The 27,293-nt window shown below is 39.8% G+C and overlaps 1 protein-coding gene across 3 annotated transcripts in view; it reads left to right on the top strand.

Moving 5' to 3' along the window:
• LOC102776796 (contactin-associated protein-like 4) overlaps positions 1-24,124 on the top strand; it is a 114,930-nt gene extending 90,806 nt beyond the window's left edge. For all 3 annotated transcript variants that reach the window (XM_087831096.1, XM_006797777.3, XM_006797776.3), the window contains 8 exons: positions 71-289; positions 8,542-8,781; positions 12,889-13,113; positions 16,013-16,146; positions 16,852-16,939; positions 21,635-21,850; positions 22,291-22,362; positions 23,240-24,124. In XM_087831096.1, coding sequence (XP_087687222.1) covers positions 71-289; positions 8,542-8,781; positions 12,889-13,113; positions 16,013-16,146; positions 16,852-16,939; positions 21,635-21,850; positions 22,291-22,362; positions 23,240-23,436 — 1,391 coding nt within the window. In that variant the 3' untranslated portion in view covers positions 23,437-24,124. The remainder of the gene's footprint in view (positions 1-70; positions 290-8,541; positions 8,782-12,888; positions 13,114-16,012; positions 16,147-16,851; positions 16,940-21,634; positions 21,851-22,290; positions 22,363-23,239) is intronic.
• Positions 24,125-27,293: the final 3,169 nt, after the last annotated feature.

Below are 27,293 nucleotides of genomic sequence, written 5' to 3'. Positions count from 1 at the left end.
GCTTCTTCACCCAATCTTTGTTTTTAAGGCTTTTATATGATCTTTTTTATCTGTGAATAATCCTCTTCAGCTTCTACGGAGGTTGTCTTCTCCTTCGATGTGGGGAATGGGCCACTGGATGTACGAGTGAAGACGAGCCTCACGTTGAATGACAGCCGATGGCACAGAGTGCAAGCTGAGCGAAATGTGAAGGAAGCATCGCTGCGTGTCGATAATTTCCCCGCCGCCACGCACGAAGCTCCCACTGACGGACTCATGCATCTGCAGCTAAACAGCCAGTTATTTATAGGTGAGGAGCAAAAGTTGACTTTTTTTTCAAATATTTAGGGTTTAAGAAACCTGAGGAACATTTAAAGTGAGACCATGTCAAAGGGATTTTTAGAATTTAAGGTTATCAAGATTAGGCACTTTGTTAAGAAAAATATTGTCTCGATTTGAATTTGATGGCAGCAACGCATCTCAAAAGTCTCAAAAGGCCAGAAGGGGTTAAACTAAAAAGAAACAGCTGACAATAGCTCAGCAACAGGAGTGGAGATTTAAAAAAAGCAACTTAGAGAGGCAGAATTTCTCAGCAGCAAAGGTGGGCAGATGGAACAACTTTAGAATAATGCCTCAAACTGTAAAGTTGTGAATACTTCTCAACAACATCTGTAGTACATAATATCATCAAAACAGAATCTAGAGAAATGTGTGTGCAAGGGACAAGGCTGAAGAGGCTGAGTGCTGACTGGCTGCATGCAGTTGCAGTTAAAGATGTTTAGAGCACGACATAAAAAAACAGGACTGTTAGCTGCTAGAATACAATATCAGACAAAAACATGACACTGTTCCTTTCCCACAATTCCAGGAGCTGGTCTCCTCAGGCTGAATTTTAAAGAGGATGCTGCCATCAAATTCAAAATGAGCTCAAATGGGATTTTTCTTAAAATTATGTTTTTCACTTTAAACATTTGTTTAAAATGTTTTCTGTGTTATGTTTTGAATAAAATATGGGTTAATGAGATTTGCAAACCATCATTCTGTTTTTTATTTATATTTTACACAGTGTTACACAGAATTGGATATGTACAAACACGCATGCAAATGTGCCCACATGCAAAGACAACCTGATCAAAACAGAATTTAATTCTTGCAGTTTCTACCCAACCACATGAGTCCCACATGGACACCTGTTGGAGGGGGTCGTACTGATTATCTGCATAGTGTATGTAAAATAAGAGCAAACCTTACTGTTAGAGTCCAATCCAGTTGGTTTTTACGTATTTGGAAAGTTGTGAGGAGTGATTAGAAGAGCTGATGATTTTGACTTTACCAAGAAAGAATTCTGCTATACTGTATGCAGGATGTGCTGAATTCAGTTTTTCTAAACAGTAATTACTCTGGATAAGTAATGTCCGTTTGTGTGTGCTGAGAAAGTGTAATGTTTGGTGTGTGCGATTATAACCATCACAAACCAACTGTGCATTCTGCTAGGAAAATGGGAAGTAAGTGCTGCCAGTTATTAAAATTTGCAAAAAATACCTAGAAATATAGTAAATACACCAAAATTACTACATTTCTAATGAGCTTGAAACTCAATATTTGGCACGACCACTTTTATTCATCAGCATAGTCTGAACTACCCTAGACAAACTTTCTTGTAATTGTCTTCAAAGCTTGTCTTTAGATGTTGGCTGCTTTTTCTTCTGTTCATTGTCATGAGGTCCCACACTGCTTTTGTCAATTTTGACAAAATCTCAAACACCACTGTAGTAAAGTAAGTATCTAATTTAATTGAAATTGGTTCTTTGCTAAGTTGCAAAGAGATGACACTTACTCATTCTTTCTGTTAGTTGCATTTTTTATGGTTGAATAAGTCATGACTCAGTGTAAGTGGCTAAACGAAAAACAAACTGAAAAAATATTGATGTGAAAATGGTCATAAGCGAGGACTGGACTGAGAATGTGTGAAAAAGCAACCAATATACAAAGAAAAACTTTGGAACCCTTCAGATAGTCTATTCTATTGATCAAGACCACTTACAAAATTTCCATGAAAGCCTGGCTTATTTGAAACAATTTATCTATAGTACTGTAGAAGATCAATAATACTAGGTGTAAGAGTTTTACAAGCACAAAAGAAATGACATTTTTTTAACCTGGATATAGGAGTCTGTGAGGAGGTTGGCTTCTACAGACACCTCCATGATGCATCAGTGCAGGAAATTGGATACCAAAAGAGACAGGTGAAATACCTAAAAGATACAGCCTTCTGCAAAAGAGTGTGAAGTCTCTGAAATTTCAATCATTTCCTGTTTTCACTTTTTCACTTTCCTCTTATATTTTTTCTGAGCTGTGGCTCCAATAATTGAGATATATCATTATTATTCCCAGAGTTTAAGTTCACCACATCTGTTAGACAGCTGAAGATGTTTTAGACATCACTGACAAAAGCAGTGTTACATGGAAAGTAAAACGAAACAAAGAGCCAAAATGGAAACCTGTGCAGTAATGCTGACTAGTTAAGTTTAAAGGAATAAAGCAACTGTCATAGCCCTAGTGAGTTAAAAGCCATGGTATGGGGATACAGGGTTGTGAGTTCAACTTCACTATCTGAAAGCTGTCCGACAAACTGAAGATCTCAGAAAGCAACACACTGTGCTGCAATCTAAAGAAACAGCTAAGAAACAAAGTCATTGGCATCAATTATCATGGAGAGGGTTACTAAAACCATTTCTAGGCCTTTGGAGCTCCACAGTAAAAATCACAAAGATCTACAAATGAAAAAACCTGGAACAGTGGTGAACTTTCTCCAGACCCACCAAAATTACTACAAGTAATCGACAATTCATGTAGGAGGTCCCAAAAGAAGTCAGAATAACATCTACAGAACTGCAGGTCTCACTTGCCTCAGTTAAGGTCATCAGTAAGAAAGAGAATGAACAAAAATGGCATCCATAGGAGAGTTCCAAGGCAAAAACATCTGCTGACCAAAAAGAATCCAAACATTCAAAAAACACCTTGATCTCCAAGACTTTGGGGAAAATACTCTGTGGACTGACAACACAAAAGATTTGTGTCTTGTTACATCTGCCGTAAAACTAGTACAGCGTTTGATAAAAAGAACATCATAGCAACAATCAAACATTGTATAACAAAGTATACAATTACTCTGCCTAGTATACACTAAGCTAGCCCTAGACACTAGCCCACTAACAAGCTAGCCCTAGACACTAGCCCACTAACAAGCTAGCTCTAGATACTAGACCAGTGTCTAGGGCTGCTTTGCTTCTTCGGGGCCTGGACAACTTGCCCTAATTGATGAAATTATGAATCTTGATGGAAAATGTTTGACTATCAGTTCATCCCCTGATGCTTGAGCACACTCAGGTTATGTGCTGTTATGATCTGAAACATAGCAGCAAGTCCACCTCTGAATGGCTAATAAGAATGAAGGTTTTGAAAGCCCAGTCAAAGTTTGGACTAAAATCCAATTAAGATGCTTAGGCATGAATTTAAACACTTTAAACAGACTTTAAACAGGCCACTGATGCTGGAAAACACTCCAATGAGGCTGAATTAAAAACAATTCTGCAAAGAAGAGTGAGCCAAAATTCCTCCACAGGGAAGTGAAAGACTCATAGTCAGTTATCGCAAACACTTGACTGCTGTTCTGTACCTCATATACAGAAGCAAAGTTTGGGGGCTTTCATTGAAAATACCTTCCCTGTTCTTCAGCCTCCCTCTTGGGACAGCCAGAGGCAACTGGTAGGTGACCCATGGGACCTAAATGTTAAATTCGAATACATCCTGAGAAGAAACCAAAACCAAACAGATGTATTGTCTGACTTTCATCATTACCCACTCTGTGGCCGTGTAACCAAACGTCGGTTAGTTTCCACTGAAACACAAATGAAAATGGGTCACACTTTTAAAGTTACATTTAAATTCAAATGGCAAATGAAGCTATGTGATGTTGTTTTTAACGAACATTACCAAAACAACAGGAAACATTGACGCTGTCATTTGGTCTTCTAGTGAGTGTTTATACTACCAGGGGAGTGTTTGTGGGACTGAATCAAAATAAATCACTTGTGTTCAATGAAGGAGCATGTCGCCTGGTGTGACAATGCAGCTCTGTGTATTTTGAGGCATTAGCAGAGCTCAGCAGCACAGGGGAATGAGCGATATCAGACTTTGGCTACATGCGTATACTTATTACCGTTTTTTCTTTTCATGAGATTTGTAAGAAGCAGCTTTATCCTTTAGAGGAGATAAACCTAACTGTATGAGCGACACTTACTCTTTTAAAAAATGTAATATTGCCTCTTTATCATTACAGTTTATACTGACTGAGCTTTCTTTTATTAAATCAATAGCTTTTGGTCATTTTTAGGAGATGTTGCATACATTTTCCCACCATTTTACTCTTAAATTCACCACTTCCCTCCATCTGTTCCAAACACATCCAGATGCCTACACATTAATCTATCTGAACTGTGCTTGAAAATCAGTCTTGTTCTGTAAGGCTTCGGCTTTGTTCAAATAACATTGGTTCATTTATTTTTGTAGGTATTACATTTTTTGAAGAGAAACAAAATCACTGAACAAAGTGTGATGAGACTGAGAGGCTGCAGAGAGATTGAAGTGGGAATTGAGTTGCTGGTAGTGTTAAGCTAATAATCCGCTCTGAACAGCTAAAAAAGAAACGAACATCAGTCGTTTTCTTTACTTGGGCGGGATTTACCGGCAACACATGGGGACTCATTTGTTTGAACAGAAATGTGATTAAAAGGATTTTGAAGGACAATACTTTTAAGAAGGTGTTTTTGTCTGTCTTGACTCTGTTTTCAGTAAAACGTCAGTGTTTGGGTGCCTTTGCGCTCTTTCTGCAGCTTTATTGTTAATCCAGTGTTCACAGCACGCCCTCTGTGGAATCATAACTCACAGTACTGCAAAGACATCTGTATTATTATGAATAATGGATCTCATTTGTAATACATAAAATTGTGTAACAAGAAATTATGTTAAATAAATAAACCTTAATATTTCCTTGTTTTTCCGCTTGCAGTTTATAAACAATACAATACAGTCAATTCAGCAAAATTAAGCATGGGTTATGTTTTGCATTATTGTTACTTGGCCTAGGATGTAGCTACATTAATCAATGCTTTAATAAATCATAGGTGAGCGTACTGGTACACGGCACATCTGACTTTAATGGCGCATACTGCTTTGGTGAAGGAGTATCGGGCTATTAAATCCCTGTAGCTTGATAATGAAGTGTTCATAACCCTGTTGGCCATGGTTGTGTAATAGTTTTTTTGTTTTCTGGTTGATTCTTTTAAGGCTATACAGAGGAAGGCAGCTTTGTATTTATATGGCAGATAATCAGTAAATTCACAGGACTTAAAGCTCGAAATATTTCTGTGTCTGAATTATACAGATGAGAACATAATTATGAGCCCCCCCTACGTCTTTTTAAAAAAAAAAATCCCAAATGCTGTTAAACCAAGCAAAGGAAACTTCAAATCCACCATCTGGCATGGGCCTTTCTGCGTGGAGTTTATATGTTCTCCCCGTGCCTGTGTGGGTACTCATGACACAGTCCCTTATAGATGGATGGCTAAAAAATCACCAGGGTAAAAATGATCAGTCCCCCTTCCTTCCTGCCATTCCATTTAAAATTCACTGTGGTTACACTGTGCACACTTTTTTTGCGTTCCATATAATAATATTTCCACATATAGTAAAACCAACGTGTGCAGCAACCAGACAACATGAAATGTGCACAGTTTGGCACCAAGTGCAGGTGGAAGACTGGATGAAGTAGATAAATTCTCTTAATGCTCAGGACCTTAAGAAGGCCCTGATTGTGATTCCACCACCTGGCTGAGGCCTTTCTGTGTGGAGTTTGCATGCTCTCCCTGTGTCTGGGTGCTCCTGCTTCCTACCACAGTCCAAAGACGTGAATCTACATTTCCCAAAGATGTGATGGTTGTCTGTCTCTTTGTATTAGCCCTGCGACAGACTGGCGACCTGTCCAGCGTGTATCCTGCCTCTCGCCCTATGGTAGCTGGGATAGACTTCAGCCCCCCCTCAAACATGACAAGGATAAGCACCAGAAAATGGATATGCATTTATTGTGTAAAGCAGAAACTTCAGGAAATCAGTAGACTTTTCTTTTCCAAAGCTACAGTATATATATTGTGAGGCTTTTTTTCACATGCCCAGCCGTGCTGAATTAGGTCAAAACTCTGCAAAATGACCATCTTGCAAAGCCTCAGCAGCTCGCTTTAGTCAGCTCACAGCCAGTATTCTAGCGGAGTGTTGATATGGCAGTATGCTCCGGGGTCTTTCGCTCCATCTGCCAATCTTCTTCCAAGATGGGAAAGTCTGTCTGTGCTTTTAGCTGCGAGGCGCTTCTCTTCAGCCTTGATCAAAGCTGGTCTTCTTGGGATTATGTTTGTTGCTGTAACTAACTGCTGAGGTTGCTATCTCAGCATCTGCTTTGTGCACCTGCATGTGCTACCACCGGGAGCATCCTTTCTTTGGGCAGCTGCTGAAGATGGGTTTGAATCCTCCACCCAAAACATTGTACCCAAGGCGTGTTGCTCTTTCCCCCAAGAGTGAAAATTTGCAGGACTAGGCAAACCATCATAGGCTGCTTCGATCAGGAAGCTCACTTGGTAAAAATCAGCCTGCAATGCGTTTTGTGCTACATTAAAAACTTTCCCCTCCATTTATTAAATGTCTGCAGCCATTCAAAAGCAGTAGGACACAAAGGTGGAAAAATACACAGCCTCTGATTTTAGCAGTGCCGTTCCAAAGCATTAAGCATTGCAGCATTGAATATTAAGCATTGTAGTTCACTGTTCTTACTATTCTTTTAACAGCAGTACTGTGTGCCATTGCTTTAAACATATACTGCTTAACAAATTTATTAGAGAACCACCCAATGCATAGTTTGTATCACAACTACCCTAAATAAACAGTACTGGTAATTACCAAAATCATTTTTTCAATGTTATTATTTTGTTTGTTATCATCTGTTATGGTTAGTCCACCAGTATGTGCAAGCTCTTTAATCAAAATTATTATTTTTAATGCTACAATATAATCATTGTTGTCATTCATGAAAGAAAAGAGACAGAGGAAATATGTTCATTATTATTATTATTATTATGTTTATTATCTTCTGAAAAAGTTGCCAAATTGCAGTTATTCACTTGCATTAATAAACAGAACAATTAGTTTTAGTCCTTGATTAATTTCCGACTTCCAGGCTCAGATTGGAACCTGCAATTCAATTTTTCAATTAAAAAAATAAATAAATTTTTAGTTTTAAACAAGTTTTCTTTTGACAGATTTCTAAATTATTTGTGTTTCCTTGTTCTTCTCACAGATAGTCTAATACATTTGTTAAGCATTGCATAATTTCTCCAGAAGCAACCTCTCAGTTTTTGAGCTGTTGAAACCTGTGATTGTCTCAGCTGTACAGTGAGGAGACCGGTGATTGGATGAGAGTGAAATTATTAGTCACATCATTTCATCTGATTTATAATTCACTTCAGCCAGCCCTTTTACACTTACAGCACGTACGAATGACCTAACAAGACCACTCTGAGCTTGTTGTTACACTGGAGTTAAAACAGGGATCTGAATTATTCACCATAAAGTGGGAAAGTAAAACTGCTTAAATGGCTGAAATTCATGTTGTCATGCAAGGCTTTTCCTTTCACTCCTACAGGACTTCTTCCTCTGGCAGCGTGTGTCCTTTGTTTCTTCCCTTGGTCAGAGGTGGCATCCCTCAGGACCCCGTCCTTGTTCTTTTTGTGCACTGTGATCTCTTCCTTTCTTAACAGTCACAACCAGTACTTTCTAGAATCATGGTGTAGATTTGGCTTTTTAAATCATCATTAAGCAGGAGTTTTCCTTTCTCTGTATTTCATTCTTTGTAGTCAAGCTTATCTTCACAGAACATGTTAAAAGACGTTAATTAATTTTCCTGCCAAGTGTGCTCATAATGTGTAGGCGTTTTATAACTTTTGTTGCAGAAGGAAGCAAGAGCCACACAGAGGTTATCGATTTTGTGGTATGACAAGCCTCTTTGGCTGAACATTGACTGTGACAGTAATAACCTGCCAATAACTGTCTATGAAAACAATAATAACTGTCAGGAATGGATGCAGCCAGCTTGGAACTGTAATTTTGCCCAGACCCTGTGTGAACTGCCTATATTCGAATGTTAATAGGAAAATAAAAGGAAGCAGGGATTCGTCCGCACACACCAGATGGCTCAACAGCCAAGTAGTTAGTCCAACAGCGAGGACCAGTTTTTGGCTGTGTGACTGTGTCTGCCCTGCAGTGCAGACATGGTCTTGTGCCACAGTGGCAACTTATGGCTGTCAATCATAATTTACTGCTGAGAAGTATGAAAAACTATAGATCTGCAGTCTATAGGAACTAGATTGTACTGCATAGAACTTTCATTAAGAGGTTTGAGTCTGAGTAGGCAGAAAAAGAGCAATGGTGTATCAAGTGTTATTTCTTTCCTGGCAGGAGGCACTGCATCCAGACAGAAAGGCTTTTTGGGCTGTATCCGCTCTCTGCAGCTGAATGGCGTCACTTTGGACCTGGAGAAGAGAGCTAAGATCACGCCTGGAGTCCTACCTGGATGCCCAGGCCACTGCAGCAGCTATGGCTCGCTGTGCCAGAATGAGGGTCGCTGTGAGGAAAAAGCCAACGGTTTCTCCTGCGACTGTGGACAGTCGGCCTACACTGGAGCCTTCTGCCACAAAGGTACAGACACATAGACTCAATTCATTGATGTTCTTTGTACAGACTGTTTATAAAAGACTTCTTGGCCTGAAAACCTAATGGCCAACCTGCCTTCTTTCATCATTTTTATTTGTATGTACGCCTGTGAGAAAACTGTGCTATGGACAGTGTTGGTCAAGTTACTTGAAAAAAGTAATCAGTAACTAATTACTGATTACTTCCCCCAAAAAGTAATCTGGTTACTTTACTGATTACTTATTTTCAAAAGTAATTAATTACTTAGTTACTTAGTTACTTTTTAAAAACACAATTTACAACCTGAATAGGTGATAAAGTGATAGATCTTTCAGCCCAATTCTACTTTTTCTGCATAATCCATCATACAAAATGTAATCAAATGTAAAAGTCCCTTTTTAAAACTTGTTTTATTAGTTTTAATCTTTTAACTTTATGCATCAAGCAAAAATTATATGTAACATTCACTGACTGGAAGAAATTTGTTTAACATTTAAACCTATTTTCTTTTACATTCCAGCACTTAAAATAAAATATTTTTTGTGTTTACGCTCAGTCTTTCAAATAGATCCAAGTGAAACACAGCAGAAAATAAATAACATCAAAGACTAGCGGTCCTGTTGCTCTATTTTCACCTGTAAAGCAGGAGTGGGGTAGGCGGAGGTTTATCCTGGTGCAGGTGTGCCGCAGCGGTCAGTTGAAGAATCCGCGAGTTTCTCTGTGAGTTTCACATTGCGTGGTAGTGCACTCGGTGCTTGCTTGGAAGTTAATGGGTTTCCTTCCCACGCAGTGAACAGCGGACGCTAATGTTTTTGTCACTTTTTATGGAATCAAACTCAAAATAAGGTCAGTACTTCCACGCTTTAAACGCTGCACACTCATACTCTCTCCCGCACTCGATATATTATCCATTGTTGATCTGCACACAGCTGTTGTCACGAACGTCGCACTCGCTTACGTCATTGTCATGAGACACTCGCAAGAAAATAACGGTTTTAGTAACGCAGTAACGCAGTGTGCTTACGGGAAAATAACAGTAATCTAATTACCGTTTTTGGAATAGTAATCCCTTACTTTACTCGTTACTCGAAAAAAGTAATCAGATTACACACGTTACTGCCCATCTCTGGCTATGGATCACTTGATTTATGAGCTCAGTAAACACTGTATCACTTTATTGTCTTAATACCTTCTTTCAAGTCTTATAAAATACAGTATGATAATTATTTCATACATCATGGTATCCATTCGAGTCAAAAAAAGAAAAAGAAGAAGAGAGCAAGATCTGCTTTCGAGCTGGCCTACTTTTTGACTGATATAACACCTCTGTAGCAGTGCGTAGTGACCCTTGCACCAAGATGGCGACGGTCAAAGTCCTTGACAATTCAAGCTAGGATGTGCACATTCTCTGGCTCTGTGCCTTACTAAATATATTTAAAAACAAATGCAAGGCTTCCTTCTATATTTAACAGATTAAACAAAAAGTATTAATGTGAACTTTATTCATAACTGCAGACCCAGAAATCTCAATATCCAGCAGCCTCCAGACAAGAACGACTAATATTTTAAGATCACAAGCTGCAGCAGCAAACACCTCAGGGAGCCATGGTCTGATATCATAATGAAATTGAAAGGAAATCTCTAGAGTTGAAATTGGCTCCCTCCATATTTTTGTCCCTACTATTGCCTTGACAATTTCATTTTTTTGTGCATAAGAGATGAAAGACTAATTCAGCATAAAATTCATTATAGGTTTGTGTCTAAGAAAGGCAGAGTACACTTTTAGATGCAGGATCTTTCATGAGATAAGGAATGAAAAAGAAATATTAGGGTGGTATTTGATAGCTTGAAGATAGTTATTCTGAAACACAGTTTTGTATTTTACAACCCTGCATAATATTCCTGTAATATTGAGAGACCTAGAAAGTATCTGGTTCTGATCACAGTAAGCTGATTCTGTTCTTTTGGATGTAGTGTTGTCCAACATTTCATCACCTGTCCAAGTGTCGTCTCCTGACTCTCATATGTTTCTCCCACTGAAATGCTACGTCCAGAAAAATAGAATCAGCATTCTGGGATGATTGATATCTTGATTAAGGCTTTAATGGTAACATTTTATAAGTGCAAGAAAATATGTTTAGACACTTTTTCTTTTCTCTTTCTCTGTAATAAATGAACATCTTACATGTATATATTCCTGATGCTTTCATCACATTTTATAACACTTGTACCAACTTTTGAATGACTTTGAAAATCAAGAGTGATTTTCTTCTGTCCTAACAGCAGCTTATTATGTTTTTTTTATGACACTTTATTTTGACAGTTCAGTCTGTGCATCCTATAGAGCTGCTCTCCAAATAAAGGAAAAGAGATTTGCTGGCCAATTTCACACATCAGTCACAGGCATTACATTAGTGAAAGTCTCAGTTACACCAGAAAAGATCAGGATCATGTGTTGTCTTGTTACACTATTCAGGTTAATGAGTTTCACCTTTCCTAAAAGCAGTAGGGTAAGGGCAGCTAATATTAGCCTACAATCTGCTATGGCAGCGTTCAGGGCACGCAGTGGAGAAACACTATATGCAGTGGAAGAGCTAAATGAAAACACAAACTCTGGTATTGGTAATGCTACGTTGCAACTTCTACTAGAGGACACAAACACACTGTCATGGTGTACAAGGTGGACTCACGTGCTGGAATGATGCACACAAGAGAATTTAATATGAACAATGTCCAATGAGTGTATATACAAAGGTGCAGGGCAAAAGGTGAGAGGGGCAGGGCTCTGGTGGAAATCCAGGTGAACACTCTCGTCTCTCTCCAAACAATCCAAACACAAATCCACTCGAACACTCGTCGCTCAGGGAACACCAGGGAAAACAGTCCAGAGGGTCTGCACACAAAGAAACGCTCGTTAGATTCCAAACACACAACTACATGGAAAAATATTTGCTAGACGCTCGACTTTCACTGACGCGATTCTCACAATGATCCAGCGAAGAACAGCCGTTGCTTCCTGGCTTAAATGGCATCCACACTGATGAGGCACAGGTGTTTCCTCCTCTAAGGGCGCGGGCCAAGGGCGTGAACCCATTATGAGTTCCGCCCTGACGAGAGAGCGAGAGAGAGCGAACTAGAGAGATAGAGAGAGAAAAATCAGCTGATCAGTGACCAGCTGATTCTCCAGGCCGTGACACACACTGTCCATACATTTGGACTGCACTTAGTTGTTGTTATAGGGGGTAATTAAAGCGTGTCAGGTCTGACATGCCTGTTAGAGAGAAGGAGCAAACAAGAGAAACTAAATAAAAACTTTTGGAAATTTGATATTTTATTTCGTTTCTCAAGTTTTCCATACAAAAAAATAATAAAAAACTTCAAGAAGGGGAGTGGAATAGAGCAGGTGTTAATTTGTGTGAGGCAAAGCACCCATCTTAACAGTCTGCACCACCAAAGAGGCATTAATATACAATATTATGCAAACAATCTCAACCTGCATTTCTTTATATACTGCTCAAAACACAAACTTAAAGGAAGACTTGGGAAATACATCAAATCTTGGTGGGGGGCAAAAGAAATCATGCCGGATATCAAGCAATGCTTGCCTTGCTTGCCCTGATAAAATGCCACAGGTAAAGTATGTTTTGCTGTTTAAACTGCTGATTAACTCGCAAAGCAACTTGTTGAATTATTCATCAAAAAGTACTTACCTCCTTTGTTGTTCTCTACTTTGCTTTGTCTGGACTGTGTAGGCAGTTTGAGAAGATACTGCAGAATCAGGGAGATCACAGAGAAGACCTTAAGTCAGATATTAAATTACATTTTCAGATACTGCAAAACTCAAAATTTGCTCATTAACATTTAATCAAAGCCGCACTGTTTCTCTAATCTCAACCATTTGCTGCTTCGCTTTATCATATGAAGCTCAAGACGTCAACCATGAATTTTTGCATCCATTTCGTCCACCTGGAGTTTTAAAAAATATTTTCTACTTTCTTCAGTTGATGCTTATCATCAAAACAGAATTTGCAAAGAGCATTAGTTGAATTTAGTCTTTAAACCAGCACATTCAGCTCCGACAGTGACACTTCTCACTAACTTCTTAACTCCCAGAGCTTTCAGCCAGCTTTAAGTCAACAACATCCATCACCTACATCCTGAAGGAGCCCTTTGAACTAAGCAGGAACAGCAGTGGCTTGCCTTCATCCATCTACTCAGATATCACACTAAGAGGAGAAAACATCTCCCTGAGCTTCAGTACCAATCAGAGTCCTGCTCTTCTGCTCTATGTCAGCTCGTTCTACAGAGAGTACCTGATCCTGCTCATCAACAAAAATGGTGAGGACTCTTAAATGGCATTTTCTCTTGGCTGTCTTTTGTTGATAAATGATTGTGTCTTTTTAATTCTGCAACCTATTTTCTCATCGCATTGTTCCTGCAATTTGTTGAATTAAGCCTCTCCTCTCTCCTTTGCTTTCTCCTCCCTCTGTGTCTGTCCTATGCTGCTTTTTTCCAACAGAGCCTGACTAGTCGGGTTGGGTTTGAAAAAAATATTTGGTGCAGATATAATAAAATGATCATTTATTTTTGAGAGGGGGGTCTTTTTTTAATTATTTATTTTTATTTCTTTGTTTTGTTTGTCGTGGTTGTTTTGTCATTGTATTCAAAGTAAGTAAACTGGAATAATATGAAATACCAATCAGATTCAAAACTCCAAAGGGGCTGATTAAACTATTTGGATTTATCGTCTAAGCCACTGAAAATATCCTTTTTTGTCACTGTTATGAATAGAATTGTTGTTGCTTTGTAGACACAATATTGAAGCTTTTTAATGACACAAAGAAAGCAAGTTTAAATTAGCTGATCGAGCCAATATCAAGTATCTGAACTCTTGCAGAAGTATCCAATTAAATCCCAGGGAGAGTTTTATTTTGATTGTGCCAAAGCACAAATCAAAGCAATTTCCTTAAGGCCTCTTCTACTGCACAGAGAAAGAATTTCCCAGCTGACTCAGTTACTGAAATCCTGCAAGACACTGCTCCAGCTATAAGTCTTTTTATTATAAATATATGGCTTTATGATAAGGGAATTAATCACTAATAGCCCATACTGAAAAAAGAGTCAAAATGAGAGAAATAGCATAGAGTATCAAATTATATGTGTAGTACTAAAGACATATTATTTCTTATCATTTCTGTTCATCTTATAAGCCTGCAAGAATCTCAGAACATTCAAATTATATCCGCAGCCAAGGGATATAAATGTAACAGTGAAACATGATCAATTTTGTATCATGGAGTTTAATCTTAGATATAAAGTGTTAATTCTTACAGTATTACATGGTTTGTAGACGATCTATTAAAATATTCAGATATGTGGCTTGTTTTCTTCTTTGGTTTTATTAAACAATAGTTTCTTTCATCTACTACCCGAGTTTTTGGCCTAATAACCCCAACCATATAGCAAGCAGGTCTGGCCCGGATCTGGTATCAAGCCGGCACTGCAGGCTGACTTCTGGCATGATACGTATGTCTTTCAGATATGGGCAAGGCCTGGCATAGATGGCATGACATTTCTGGTCGATTGTGGTTTTGGTTTATGTGGCCCAGGCTCTTAGAAAACAGGTCTGGCCCGGATCTGGCATCAAGCTGGCACTTCTGACTGACCGGTGTCATGGCAGGGTGTATGTCAACCAGGTGTGGGCCATGTCTGGCAATGATGGCACTATTTATGTTGCTATTTTCCTATTTTACTTAGAAGACCCAAATGCCATGTTGCAATACTATACTGCTATGGTGGCCAACGTTTCAAATGCAGGTTTGACAGGTTTGTGAGTGTACACTTTATCCAAAACCTAGTGAGGGTTTACTCGCGTTTACTACTTGGTGGCTGTAGCTCAGGAGGTAGAGCAAGTCATCTACTGATCAGAAGGTTAGTGGTTTGATCCCTGGTTCCTCCAGTCTGCATGTCAAGAGTATGCAGTTAGGAAGCACTCAGTTTAGAGAAAGTGGGTGAATGTGGCATGTTGTATAAAACACTTTAAGTAATCCGGGAGACTAGAAAAGCGCTATATAAGAGTCAGTCCATTCACTGTCAGAACAGAGTTTTGTCATGTTATGTTCTGGCACATGTTGTTGTTACATGGCTTGATTAAGGTACATATTAGGCTGACATCTGGGGCCAGAGCGGAAACTGGTCTGGGCCAGCACAGGGCCAGCAGTGTGTCTGCAACTGGCCCGTGGCTGCACACAACTTACAAATGGTCCACATACTGCGAAGAATGACGGCCCTTTGGTGGCCCAGATCAGGTTTGCCAGACGTAGTCCACACATGGGCCAGCACAGGACCACCAGTGCATCTGCAACTGGCCTTGTGCTGGCCCGCGTGTGGGCCACATCTGGCAAACCTGATCTGGGCCATCAAGGGGCCATCATTCTCTGCGGTATGTGGGCCATGTGTAAGCACATTGTGTGGGCCAGATCTGGGCCATACCAATTTTGCTATGTGGATAACATCCTATTAACCATTCAGCATATTGTGAATCAGGTGACCGTAGAACTCGACTCCCGCACATCAACTTGTTTGTTTTCAGGTTTGAGAAAATTTGCAGTTGTTTTGTCTGGCCAGATTATGAGTAGTTAGAGGAGGTGATGCAATGAGAGACCATCAATTTAGTCAGACATCTAACATTTATTATAGCAGTAGAATACAGTCAGATTTAGCTTCTGAGCTCACCACTTCATGCGTTTAAAATAAGGGAAGTCACGAGAAAAAGATTTACAAGTGTGGGCGAGGTGCAGCACTGGCTGCTGTTTCAACCCTTCAACACGATACATAGTAGGAGGGACACTAGCATGTTAGGAGGGGGATTTTGCAGGGATAGGATATGAAGAGAGTGCGGCATGTTGTGCATGTCTGACACAGTGCAGTTAAACTAATTTACTTGAACTTTATCACAGGCTTTGCTCCATTTGTGCCAACTGCAACTGTAACTGCAGACATGTTGAGACCAAAGATCACCATTTAAAGAATAATACGGATTCATAATTTGCATTATTCCATGAATAGATCTACTTTGTTGTTTGTGGTCTTTAGTAACATTATATTTAACACATATCTAACACAGTTCTTGTCATCGTTTGAGAACACTTTGACCAAATGACCACTTTTGACTTTCTGACTGTTTTATTCTGTATCCATTCGACTACAATTGTACTGTTGCTTTGTGTTTGTGAAGACGAGCTGGAACTGAGGTACAAGCTGCACAGCGGCAGAGATCTGGAGACGCTGAGAAGCAGAGTCGTAAACGTGGCTGATGGGCGCCTGCACACAGTGATCGTTAGGAGACTGGCAGATATCGTCTCTGTGCAGGTGAATACAAACACACGGGAGATTTTTCTTACTCTCTCTTACAGGTTTCTGCTGCTTCTGCAGACATAAGCAAGCTGGGCTGTTACCACCAAATGGAATGACACACAGGTTTTTCTTCCCCCAGAACTCCACCAACATTTAAGTCTAAGAGCTAAAGAGTACATTGTTTAATTAATCTGCTGCTCACACTGGTTTAGCCGCTGGTGCTATAAGGAGTCCGCTGGCAGGCTCTGAGTGGAAGGGAAGTATTGTGGGCTGATGCTTGCAGCTATTTCTTTAATTTAAAAACCAACCCTGACCACAAGGATGCTTTCGGAAGTAAAATAAAAATATAATAAATGGCAGATTTCCTCTCTGTAGTCAAGCTATGACAGCCTCTCTGTTTTCTATCGCTCCACTTAAGTCTCAGCATTAGCAAATGTCTTATTGACAAATGAGACTAAAGCCCAAATGTCATTGTTTCCTAGCTTTTTTTTTAAATAGAGAGGATCTCTCTCAGACATGTTTACTTCCTCAGTATTTTCCTGCTCAGGTGCTGTGAATCGCACAGTCACATTTCAGACTGCCTCTCATTAGAATATGCAGATCAGGCTCCAGGATGAACATATAATCCTCACATGTTATGCTTTTTCCTTCACTGTGGCTCACATAGCCATCGTCATTTAAACACTTGACATAAGAGTCTTTGCTTAATGTTGTTTTCAGATTGACCACAATGCCAGAGAGGACTTGAACTTGACATCTGATGTGGAGTTCAACAGCATCAAATCACTCATACTGGGCAGAGTGGAGGGTGAGTGTGGCTCTTAGGACATGCACCAGTACCGGCTCATTTGAATAACAGTACTGAGATGTTTGGCCTCATGTGGCAAAGTGGTGTTCTGGATCCTTGTGCTGTTCTCGGGTCATCATGTTGTCTGGAACAGAGGGAAAGCTGCAGCCCAAGCAACAGCTGTGACTCTGTGAAGCAAATCGAGCTAACATCCATATTCAGTTGGTCACAAATAGAGCACTCTCTTGAAGAGATTAGAAAAGGACAGCACTCTGCGAAAGTCACTGCGATGTAGATGCATCTAAAAGTATGGTAGGTTAAGATAATTGTGTAAATGGCACTAGTGCAGAAGTTCAAAATATACCTGCGTGTTTGTGCAGTTTTATCTGTGGTATCAGGGCGGTGAGTAACACAGTCTTTATATCTGTCTAGCTGAGCCAGGCTTCAGACAGCTGTAATCATAACAACTTCAGAAAAAGGTCCTTCACTTTGTATGGTAATGAGGAGAGAATGAAAATAACAAATTACTTAGAAGATTGGAGTCAGCACCTTCAATTCAGCATAACAACCAAAAAAATCATAAATCTGATCTGCTGTGGGTAGGGTCAAACTAAACCAGGAAGTCAGGAGGTGCCGTTCCCCCTATTCCTCTATGACAGAATGTTGTATTTCAGCATTGCTGCAGTAGTTGCACAGCTGGTTTATCTGCAAGGAGTTCTCATTATGAAAGAAACACTTAAGTGAAATCCCTACGCTGTTTTTGAATAGCATCACTTGGGATTTTTCACTGCTGCTAGAACCTGTGGGCGTTAGAAAGGATTTTATATTGTTAAATTAGAAAATCAGTGTTTCTCAAAATGTAGAGGTAGCACAGGGTAAAAGTGCTGCAACACCTCTTAACCTTTGAATTCAAGTGTTTTCAGTTCAAAAGCTACAGGTGTAAAACATCAAGCTCCTAGTAATGCAGTGTCTTTACAAACATTTGTGAAAGGACTGGTTGTTATAAACAGCTCAATAAGTCTGAGTGCTCTTATAATATGATACCACCACCGAAACAAGTCAGTTTGTCAAAATTCTTCCCTCTACAATTAGCTGTAAGTGCTGTTATTGCAAACTGGAAGCATTTAGAAATCATAGCAACTCAGCCATACAGTGGCAGACCATCTAAAGTAGCAGAACAGGGTCACCCCGTAAATAGTGCGTATTGCTGACTTAATAACTGCAGGGTCCAAACCTCCCCTGGCATTAACATCAGCACAAACAGTGTGCGCCAGGAGCTTCAGGGCATGGGTTTCCATTGCCAAACAGCTTCTGTAGGTGTAATGTTTAGAAGGCTCCGAAACAACCCAGTATCACAGCAAAATGTGTAAATGGCACGACATCCACCATCTCCATTCCACAGTTTGAATCTCCAAAGTGTTAAATGGACATGCATGCAGGAATTGTATTGCTGCATGCAGAAGTTGCACACTAGCGGGGGTGAAAAAAATTTAAAGCCAAGAGGCTGGTAGTGAACAAAAAACATAAAGTGTATTCCAGGCTGCTTAGTCACCAGAAAGCTAGGCGGCTAATGTGTGTAAGAATGTCTATTTAAACACTTTCCCTTGCTTCTGCATCCGTGTCTATTTCATATCTATTTCATGCTTTAGACCGGTGTGTCTATTTTGCCATGATATTGAGTGGCCCAGTACTTTTATTCATTAGCCCTGGCCCTAAAGTACATGAGCCAAGGGATTAGCAACACTTTCTGAAACCAGTTTTGACTCGTACATTTTTTTTTTTTTTGGCAAGATCAGGCCTCTCATTTCACTATTCCCTTATATATCTACGTGTAGGTTTTTTTCTATACTTTTGATGAAATAAGACAATGAGTTGGAGAGGAGGATAAATGGAATGAACATAAAATACATTTGCTTTCTGTGTTGTGTTGTGAATAAAATGTGATTAAATTACATTTTGTTTTAATTGACAATTTGCACAGTGTCCAAATTTTATAAAGCAATTGGGGCTGTATTTTGTTTTTGTCCGGAAGATACTGAACTTCTTCCTGCGCTTGGTTCACAAGTAAGAAACAGATATAAATTGATGCTGTTGCTTTTTTTTTTAGGTCCTCCCTGTTATGTCTTTTTTTTAAATTATTCTTGACCCAGGCTGTGTTAATATGTAACCCCACTGCCCCCATGCTGAGCCAGAGGACTCAGGCAGTCATATCAGTATCAGAAAGGCAGCAAAATAGTTGATATACTGTCGCTCCCTGCCAGCCCTGTCATCCATCAGCCTAACTAATGGACCAAGAAAGAATGGAGAGATTCAGATGCTCACAGAAGGAGACAGAGACAGTGAAAGGAGGTGGAAGTAAAGTTTTTTTCAGTTCATATGCTGTCAGGGTTTGGCTACATAAACACCTTTTGACTCTTTTTAGCATTTTGCACCCAAGGATTATTCATTGTGTAAGATTAGTATCAAAACTTTTGCCACATCAGCTGTAATGTTACTAATACATGTTGAGTTTGAGATGTTCAATTCCACATATTTTAATTTTTTATATATATTTTTATATATATTCTTGTATATTTTTTCTCACAAGAGGAGATGTTGTCTTCTTAATACATTAGGTGGTTAGACTTGTGAGCCTGCATGCTGTGTCAAAGAAATTAGTTTTCTTTCAAATACATCCATCATTCTACCACCACAGCTTTTCCTTTTATTTTTTTCCTGTCCTCAGTCATACCTTGCTGACTCATGCATATATGCACATGACACAAGATACTTAAATCAAAGTCAATTTACGCTGAATTTAAAAACTCAACGCCTGATCAAATATGCAGCTGATAAACTGGCCTCTCCAACCAGGCCACTCTGCAGTGTCCCATTAATGTGGTGAAAAGTTGTTTCTCTCTGGTAATAACTTAGATGACTGCCAGTGATGTGCTGTGTAATCAAATTGCACTGCAGGAATAATTGTGGTTTGTACTGACATTTATAGCTGCTTAAGATGTTATTTAGCACCTGCTGCCACACATAGCGGGGATGTGACTGTATTAGAAAGTAAGACTCACTCCTTAAAGAGGTATGCACATGAGAAATAGGTACGCTTTTTTTATGCTGGGCTGGACCCTGCTTTTGTCTTGAGAACTGTTCATATTGCCATGAAAGAGTCTCACAGTTGCTGAAGATTGTTGACTACACATCCATGATGTGAATCTTTCATTAATCTTAAAGGTGGTCTATTGGATTGAGATCTGGTGACGGTGGAGGTCATTTGAGTGTAGTGAACTTACTGCCCAAGTTTAAGAAACCAGTTTGATGTGGTTTAAGCTTCGTGATATGGTGCATTATTATTTTGGAAGTAACCATTAAAAGGGCACACTGTGGTCACAAAGGGATGGAGACAGTTAGCAAAAGTACTCAGGTTTGCTGTGGTATTTAAATGATGCTCAGCTGCCCAAATATATGACAAGAAAATATTTGCCACACCATCACACCACCAGCAATCTGAACTGTTGATGTAAGGCATGTCGTTTCATGTTGTTACTCCAAACTACGACCCTACCATCTGAATATTGCAGCAGAAATCGAGAATCACACCAGGCAATCTTCTATTGTACAATTTTGGTGAGCCTGTGCAAATTGTAGCTTCTGTTTCCTGTTCTTAGGTGACTGGAGTGGCAGCTTGTGTGGTCTTCTGCTTTTGTAGCCAATTTGCTTCTAAGTTTGACCTGTTGTGCATTGACAGAGCTCTTCTGGATACCTTGCTTGTAACAAGTGGTTATTTGAGTTACCGTTGACTTCCTGTCAGCTTGCAAGAGTCTAGCCATTCTCTTCTCACCTCTGAGGCATTTTCACTCCAGCAAACCACCGCTCACTGGATATGTTCCCTCTTTTTCAGGCCATTCTCTGTAAACCCCAGAAGTGTTACAAATCCCTATAATACCATCAGATCAGCAGAAATACTGAAATACTTAGACCAGCTTCGTCAGGCACCAAGAACCGCGCCACATTCAAAGTCACTTAAATTGCCACTATTTTGTGCAGATGCAGCATGACAGACACAACATAATTTGTGTGGCTTTGATGCTGGATGCTATGATTTATGCCCCATCTCAAAAAACACAGTCACAACCCGCCTTTTGATGCCATGTCAAAAAAGAGAAACATGCAGGATAAAGGCTGGATGATCATTTAAGAAAAAACTAAACATGGAATTAAAACAAGCAGAAACAGACGAGGTGCTATTATTAAGAAAAGGAGTGAGGGTGCGTGAGTGGAGGAGTGAACAGTGCTGAGGTCGAATTATCATGAGACTCAAAACCATGAAACATGTTGAAGAACAGCACTCAAAGGTGTGAGGAAGAGTGGGGTTTATATAGGAAACGCTGGGCTCAGGTGTCTCCAACTAGCCTGATCTGCTATCCTGCCCCACTCATACACTATGCTGGAAGTAGAAAAGAAATAGAGCAGTGACAAAGGCAAGCAGACCATCACAGCCCTTGGACGTTTATTTTTTCTTTAAAGTTTGTTTCACTTTCCCAACCTTTTGATACTGTCATCATATTGCTGTTGATGTGTTCGAAAACTGTATAACTGTATAACTCTGTTAAAGCAATCAAACACTTTGAACATAATGAGTGGTTGTTCGTTGTCGTCAAAGTCGAGGTTTTATTTATCTGCCCCCTTTTCCCTCTCCTTGCTGTGTGTTTCTCCCTCTGGATTCAGAGCCTGATGGATTGGATGCCGAGATGGCCGAGCTGGCCTCGCTTGGGTTCACTGGCTGCCTGTCAGGTGTTCATTTTAACTCCATCAGTCCTCTGAAAGCTGCTCTGCTCCATCCTGACAGCCCTGTTATTGTCACCGGCCCATTGGTACAATCAAGCTGTGGTTCCTCTTCTCCAGCCAACACCTACGCAGCAGAAACAACACACTCCTTATCAGGTACAGGGACCAAAGTCAGCCTCTGTATGCTGTTTATGTATATATTATTGGCCAGCCCCCTCCCATCCACCCACTTTCTTCTGGTGTGGGAATCTGTCTGGTACGCCTTTAATATTATTCTTATGGCTGTTCATTAGACTTTCTTATTGGCTCATTAACCATCCTCCTCAGTAAACAGACAGAGTGATGGCACAGCGACAGATGAGATTAGTCAGACAACTGTAGTGAGGTCCTTTAAGGCTGTGCTGAGACTTACTGAGACGAAACAAGCGCTCTCAGTACTGACTGATGGCTTTCTCAGTAACTCTACCTTCTGTCGCTTTACTTCATATATATATGTATATATACATGTAGAGATATATAGAGATAGAGATAGATGTGTGTATGTTCTTGCCTTCTCATTTTTGCTATGTATTTTTCTCCTCTGCCTCTGTTTGCAGGCCAGCCTGGTTCAGTGGATCCAGGTCAGCCTTTAGTCAACACCATCAGAAGTGACTCCGCTCTAATTGGAGGTAATGCTATTCTTCTCAGCAGGAATAAGAACAAATCAATAGATTATAAAAGTTGAATCAAAACCTTTGGGAAGATGCAGTTCTGTAGAACTGAACACCTTTTTTTGGTTATTCATCAGTTTTTCATGTGACTGTGTTTATGTGGGCTTTCTTTTGCATGTGTGACTCACTGCTGCTTCATCGTACGTATGTGTGCTTGAAGGCAGTTTCTCTCTGTCCTGCACCATGGTTATAGAAACCAAGTTTCTCATTTGCGGGGCAGCTACGATGACAGGTTGTTGTGGACGGCAGACTTTAATCCATTACTTAAGTGCATCTAAACACAGTGTTTGCCTGCAGCCTTGTTTGGCTAGAGATTAAACAAATGTGACAAAGTTAGTTTTAGAGGTGCTGGTGGGCACATTCTTCAACTCTGCAGAAAGCTGCTCTTACCTCCGCCAAGGAGGCTTTGTTTTTGGTAACGCTTGCATGCATGGTGTCATTCTGTCTGTAAGCTTGAAAAGTTTCAAATAAATTGAATAAAACTTTGTCGGGGTGTAAAGTGGGGCCAACTTAACAATCCATTGAAATTTGCCTTACCCATGTTTAGCTATGTTTCCTATGTTTGTGTAATCAAAGTAAACATGTCATGCTACCCTTATGTGATTTTTAACATATGGTTAAAAATTAATTCAATTCAATTCAATTCAATTTTATTTATATAGCGCCAAATCACAACAAAAGTCGCCTCAAGGCAACTTGAGGCGACAAACAATCAATTGTTACACTCCAATTAGAGAGCGACAATTTTTTTTCCAGGTTTTTTAGCACAAGTACACAACATCTGAAACAATTTAACAATTATTTTTCTTTCTTTTTACCTTTCTGTTGTTTTTAGGGGTGATTGCTGTTGTGATTTTTGTCACCCTATCCGCATTGGCAGTGATGGCCAGATTCATATGCAGCAGGAAAGAAACATATCGGAACCAGGAAGTGAAAGCAGCTCAACCGGAAGACAGCAACGAGTTCCCCTTCAGTGGCCAGCCAGATTCTCCGAGCGCTCCCAGTGAAAACCAGAAGGAGTATTTTATTTAGCAGGACTGCTAAATAACCGCTCACTGACCTGACCCTGTACAGATCAGGAGGACTTACTCTCAATGCTTTATAAAATACCACTGAGCTTTTTTTCTTTGTTACCTTTTTTTTTTTTTGTAAATATTGTATAATTTGCTAGAAACACTAGCAAATGTGTTGGACTCCATTTCCCTGGAAGTAATCGATGGTGTCACTTTGATGTACATAATATTTAAAGATGCACAATAAATGGTGATTTGTGTGCTTATTACCCAAATTCTCTGCCATTGTGAAATGCTACGATTAATTTATTAAAAAGAAAAACAGACGATCAAAAGGCAATGGCACATTTATGCTTGATTTATAAAGAAAAAAGAAACACTTTTCTACGAGGATGATGACTTTTATGTAAAAACATCGAGATGTCAGAGCCATAGGATGTTTTAAAAGATGGGAAGATGGACTTTACTGAAAGGAGGATTGATATGTGTGGTTAACATGTGAAACCTCAGCCAAAGCACAGTGCAAGAATCAAACAAAATCCATCTGTTTTAACTTAACATAATTTCAACACCTGCTGTATATATAAATAATAAACTGTCAGTCAGACCAAAGCTTTACGTCAACCCTTTGTCACCGAGTTGGTCGGAAAGCTTTTATGCTACTCCGTGTACTTTTTCATGAACAAAATAAAAGCTTTACAATGAGACCAAGGTTTTTTTTTTTTTTAAAGTTGCCTACCTGTACCTCCTGCAGTGAGCAGCCAGCCCGAGAACTCAAGGCGACACGGACCATAAAACACCATCTCCCTGCTTTCACTCTGCAGACATTTCATCTGTTTTTGCCGTTTCCTCTGTCTTTGCCTGATAGGTGTCCTGAGGACATAACCACACTAGAACATTCTTACCACACCCGAGCATGTTTGACCCCCAAAGTCCAGTTTGTTTGACTAGTGAGACTGCTGTGTGCCCTCCAAAAATCACCCAAATAATCCACAAAGTTAAAGCTTTAATGCTCCATTCACTTCGGGATAAAGGAAAGGAAGCACGGGTACAAAATATGGGGAATATGAGAGGAAAAATGAAGAATACTCAGACTCTGAAAGTTAAGCGCAGTGTGAGGCAGGCTAGCAGGGGGTGGGGTGTAGGACAAATGTGCGAGATCAATGTACGAGGCAGCCGAGCCTGGCAGCGCCCCAGCCTGTAGATAAAAACATGTTCAAGTTTTGTGACATCTGGTGTACATTCATCGGCCCTTTTATGTTTACCCGGTGGTCCTTTTACAAACTTGTCTATCGCTGCAGAGCTATGCATCATCTCATCTTAGCCTTGCTGCAGGTGCACCCCGGTTTGAGAAAGGATCCCTTAAGGATAATCGGAAAAAGAATTAGGATGAACTCAAGGAGACAGCTGTGTAGAAATGATGCAATGAAAGCCAACCAACTCGGTATTGATGCTTGTTACATATATATATTTCACTCTTTATGCAAAACTCTGAATCATTGGAGGTTTTTTGACCAAAGAAGTGAAAAAGTAGTGCTTTTTTTTCCTTAATGGTTTCATGCATCACAATGTGAAGTCATTACTGCAGAATTTAGCTATTTGTTCTTTTTTGCTCATTTCTCTCAAAAGCTGTCATTGCTATTCAAATAAATGTCTTTGTTGATGCTCTTTAGCACAGAACATCCACGCAAATGCGATGATACATTTTTCATGAAAATGGTTACTTGCTCTTCTACACATCAGCTGACTGCTGGTGTTTTTGTCTTTCCCGTGGAGCAAATAAAGAGATGCATTGTCTTTTCCAATGTAGCTGAGAAACCACAAAGTGCTCCAAATGCAAACTTTAAAGGAAAGCAACAGTAAAGCGATGCCCAATGAGAGGAGAGGTAAACAGAGGAACGGTATGGATGATGTCAGAAAAAATAACTTAAAAAGAAAGTCATTTTTGTGGTTTCACACAGCTCCCATCAGAGGACTACTATGAATAAGTCTTCTACACAAAACAGCAGTCGTCTGCATTTTGATTGATGAAACAAAAATGAAAGTGTATAAAGTGAATCCCAAGAAAAGGACAAATGTTCTCCTGCAAAGTACCCGGTCTCAGTACGTCTAGATCTGCTGCATAGCCGAGTCTCTGCTCCTTCAGCCTGCAGTCAGTCTCTTAAAAGCAAAAGTTTTTCTTTAACAACATACCAATAATAAATCTAAAAGACACACACAAAAAAATGCTGTACTTCTTTTACAGTTTTCTTGTTCATGGAGAAAAGTGTGATTAATTCACTGCAGACTGTAGACAGTGGAGCATTTATAAATGCTGACACTATAAATAAAATTAGGACGACTCACCAACCGAACAGTCATAGCAACATCATTTATATGCATAAGTTAATCTATTCAGTCTGTACCAACCTTTATAGCTGCAGCTACTTTTTCGCTTCAGTTCAGTTCAGTTTTATTTATTTGGCACCAAATCACAACAACAGTTGCCTCGAGGTACATTATGTTTTAAGGGAAAGCTCATATAATAATAAAGAGAAAACTCCAACAATCAGACGACTCCCCATGAGCAAGCACATGGAAACAGCAGGAAAGAAAAACTTCCTTTTCAGAGGAAGAAACCTCCAACAGAACCAGACTCAGGGAGTGGAGGCCATCTGCTGTGACTCACAGACAGGACAACTGGGAGCAAGAGAAAGTTATAGTTGACTATTAATTATTAGTGTAGTAAAGCTCCCATCAGCCTAGGCCTATAGCAGCGTAGCTAAAGGAGGAGTCAGGGTCACCTGATCCAGCTCTAACTAAAAGGAAAGTTTTAAGCCTAATCTAAAAAGTAGAGAGGGTGTCAAACTGGGAGCTGGTTCCACAAAAGAGGGGCCTGAAGTCGCAAGGCTCTGCCTCCCACTCTACTTTTAAATATCTCAGGCATCATGTGTTGCGTGGTGCTACTATGATGTCTTAAAAATGTGATGGGGCCGAATTATTCACCAAGTATTTGAAAGAAAGGTTTTTTGAAAGCTGGAATATGTTTCCTGAACCCTCAAAACCTTAGGCAAACACACCCATAAAACGAGTAAGGTATTTACATCCACAAGGTATCCCATAATTTGATAGTATTCTGCATCTCTTAATGACATCAGTAGGGGTGTTTCCCTGCTTTGGATGGTAAATGGTAAATGGCCTGCATTTGTATAGCGCTTTTCTAGTCCTTAAGGACCCCAAAGCGCTTTACACTACATTCAGTCATTCACCCATTCACACTCACATTCACACACTGGCGATGGCAAGCTACATTGTAGCCACAGCTGCCCTGGGGCGCACTGACAGAGGCGAGGCTGCCGGACACAGGCGCCACCGGGCGGGATTATGGGAATAGACAGAACACAAATCACCTGTCAATCACACACCAGCACCGATGTGATGAGACCTGAAACAGAAAAAAAGAACCTGTAACCAGGGTGATGCAACAATGTTGTTATTCCAAATGATTGTGAATGACTGTATTTGACATTAATATCCAGAATGGCTTTAGAATACCAATGACAGAAAGCAAAGGATAAAAGCACAATAGCACTCCTTTAAAGAGAAACTTCACCCTGTCATCGACTTGTTTTTTTTTGTTGTTGTTGTTTTTTAAACTCAGTATCTATGTTGCTTTGTGTAAATCATGACCCTGTAAGTAGTTTCTCGTAAGAACTAATTTGTCTGCTGTATTAGACCGGCCAGCCTAATCACTGTGCAGAAGGGAACTGTGTTTACCTGTGACAAGATGTATGGATTTTATGTTGTTCCAACTGAGATTCAAACACACAAAAAATGCTTGAAAAATGTTCCCACTGTTGTTATCCTGAATTCCTATTTGTCCTCACAGAGAGAAAT

Source organism: Neolamprologus brichardi, chromosome 17 (assembly GCF_056152115.1).
Source record: "Neolamprologus brichardi isolate AB-2024 chromosome 17, ASM5615211v1, whole genome shotgun sequence".
NCBI classification, from domain to species: Eukaryota; Metazoa; Chordata; class Actinopteri; order Cichliformes; family Cichlidae; genus Neolamprologus; species Neolamprologus brichardi.
This window is presented reverse-complemented; position numbering and strand designations above follow the sequence as displayed.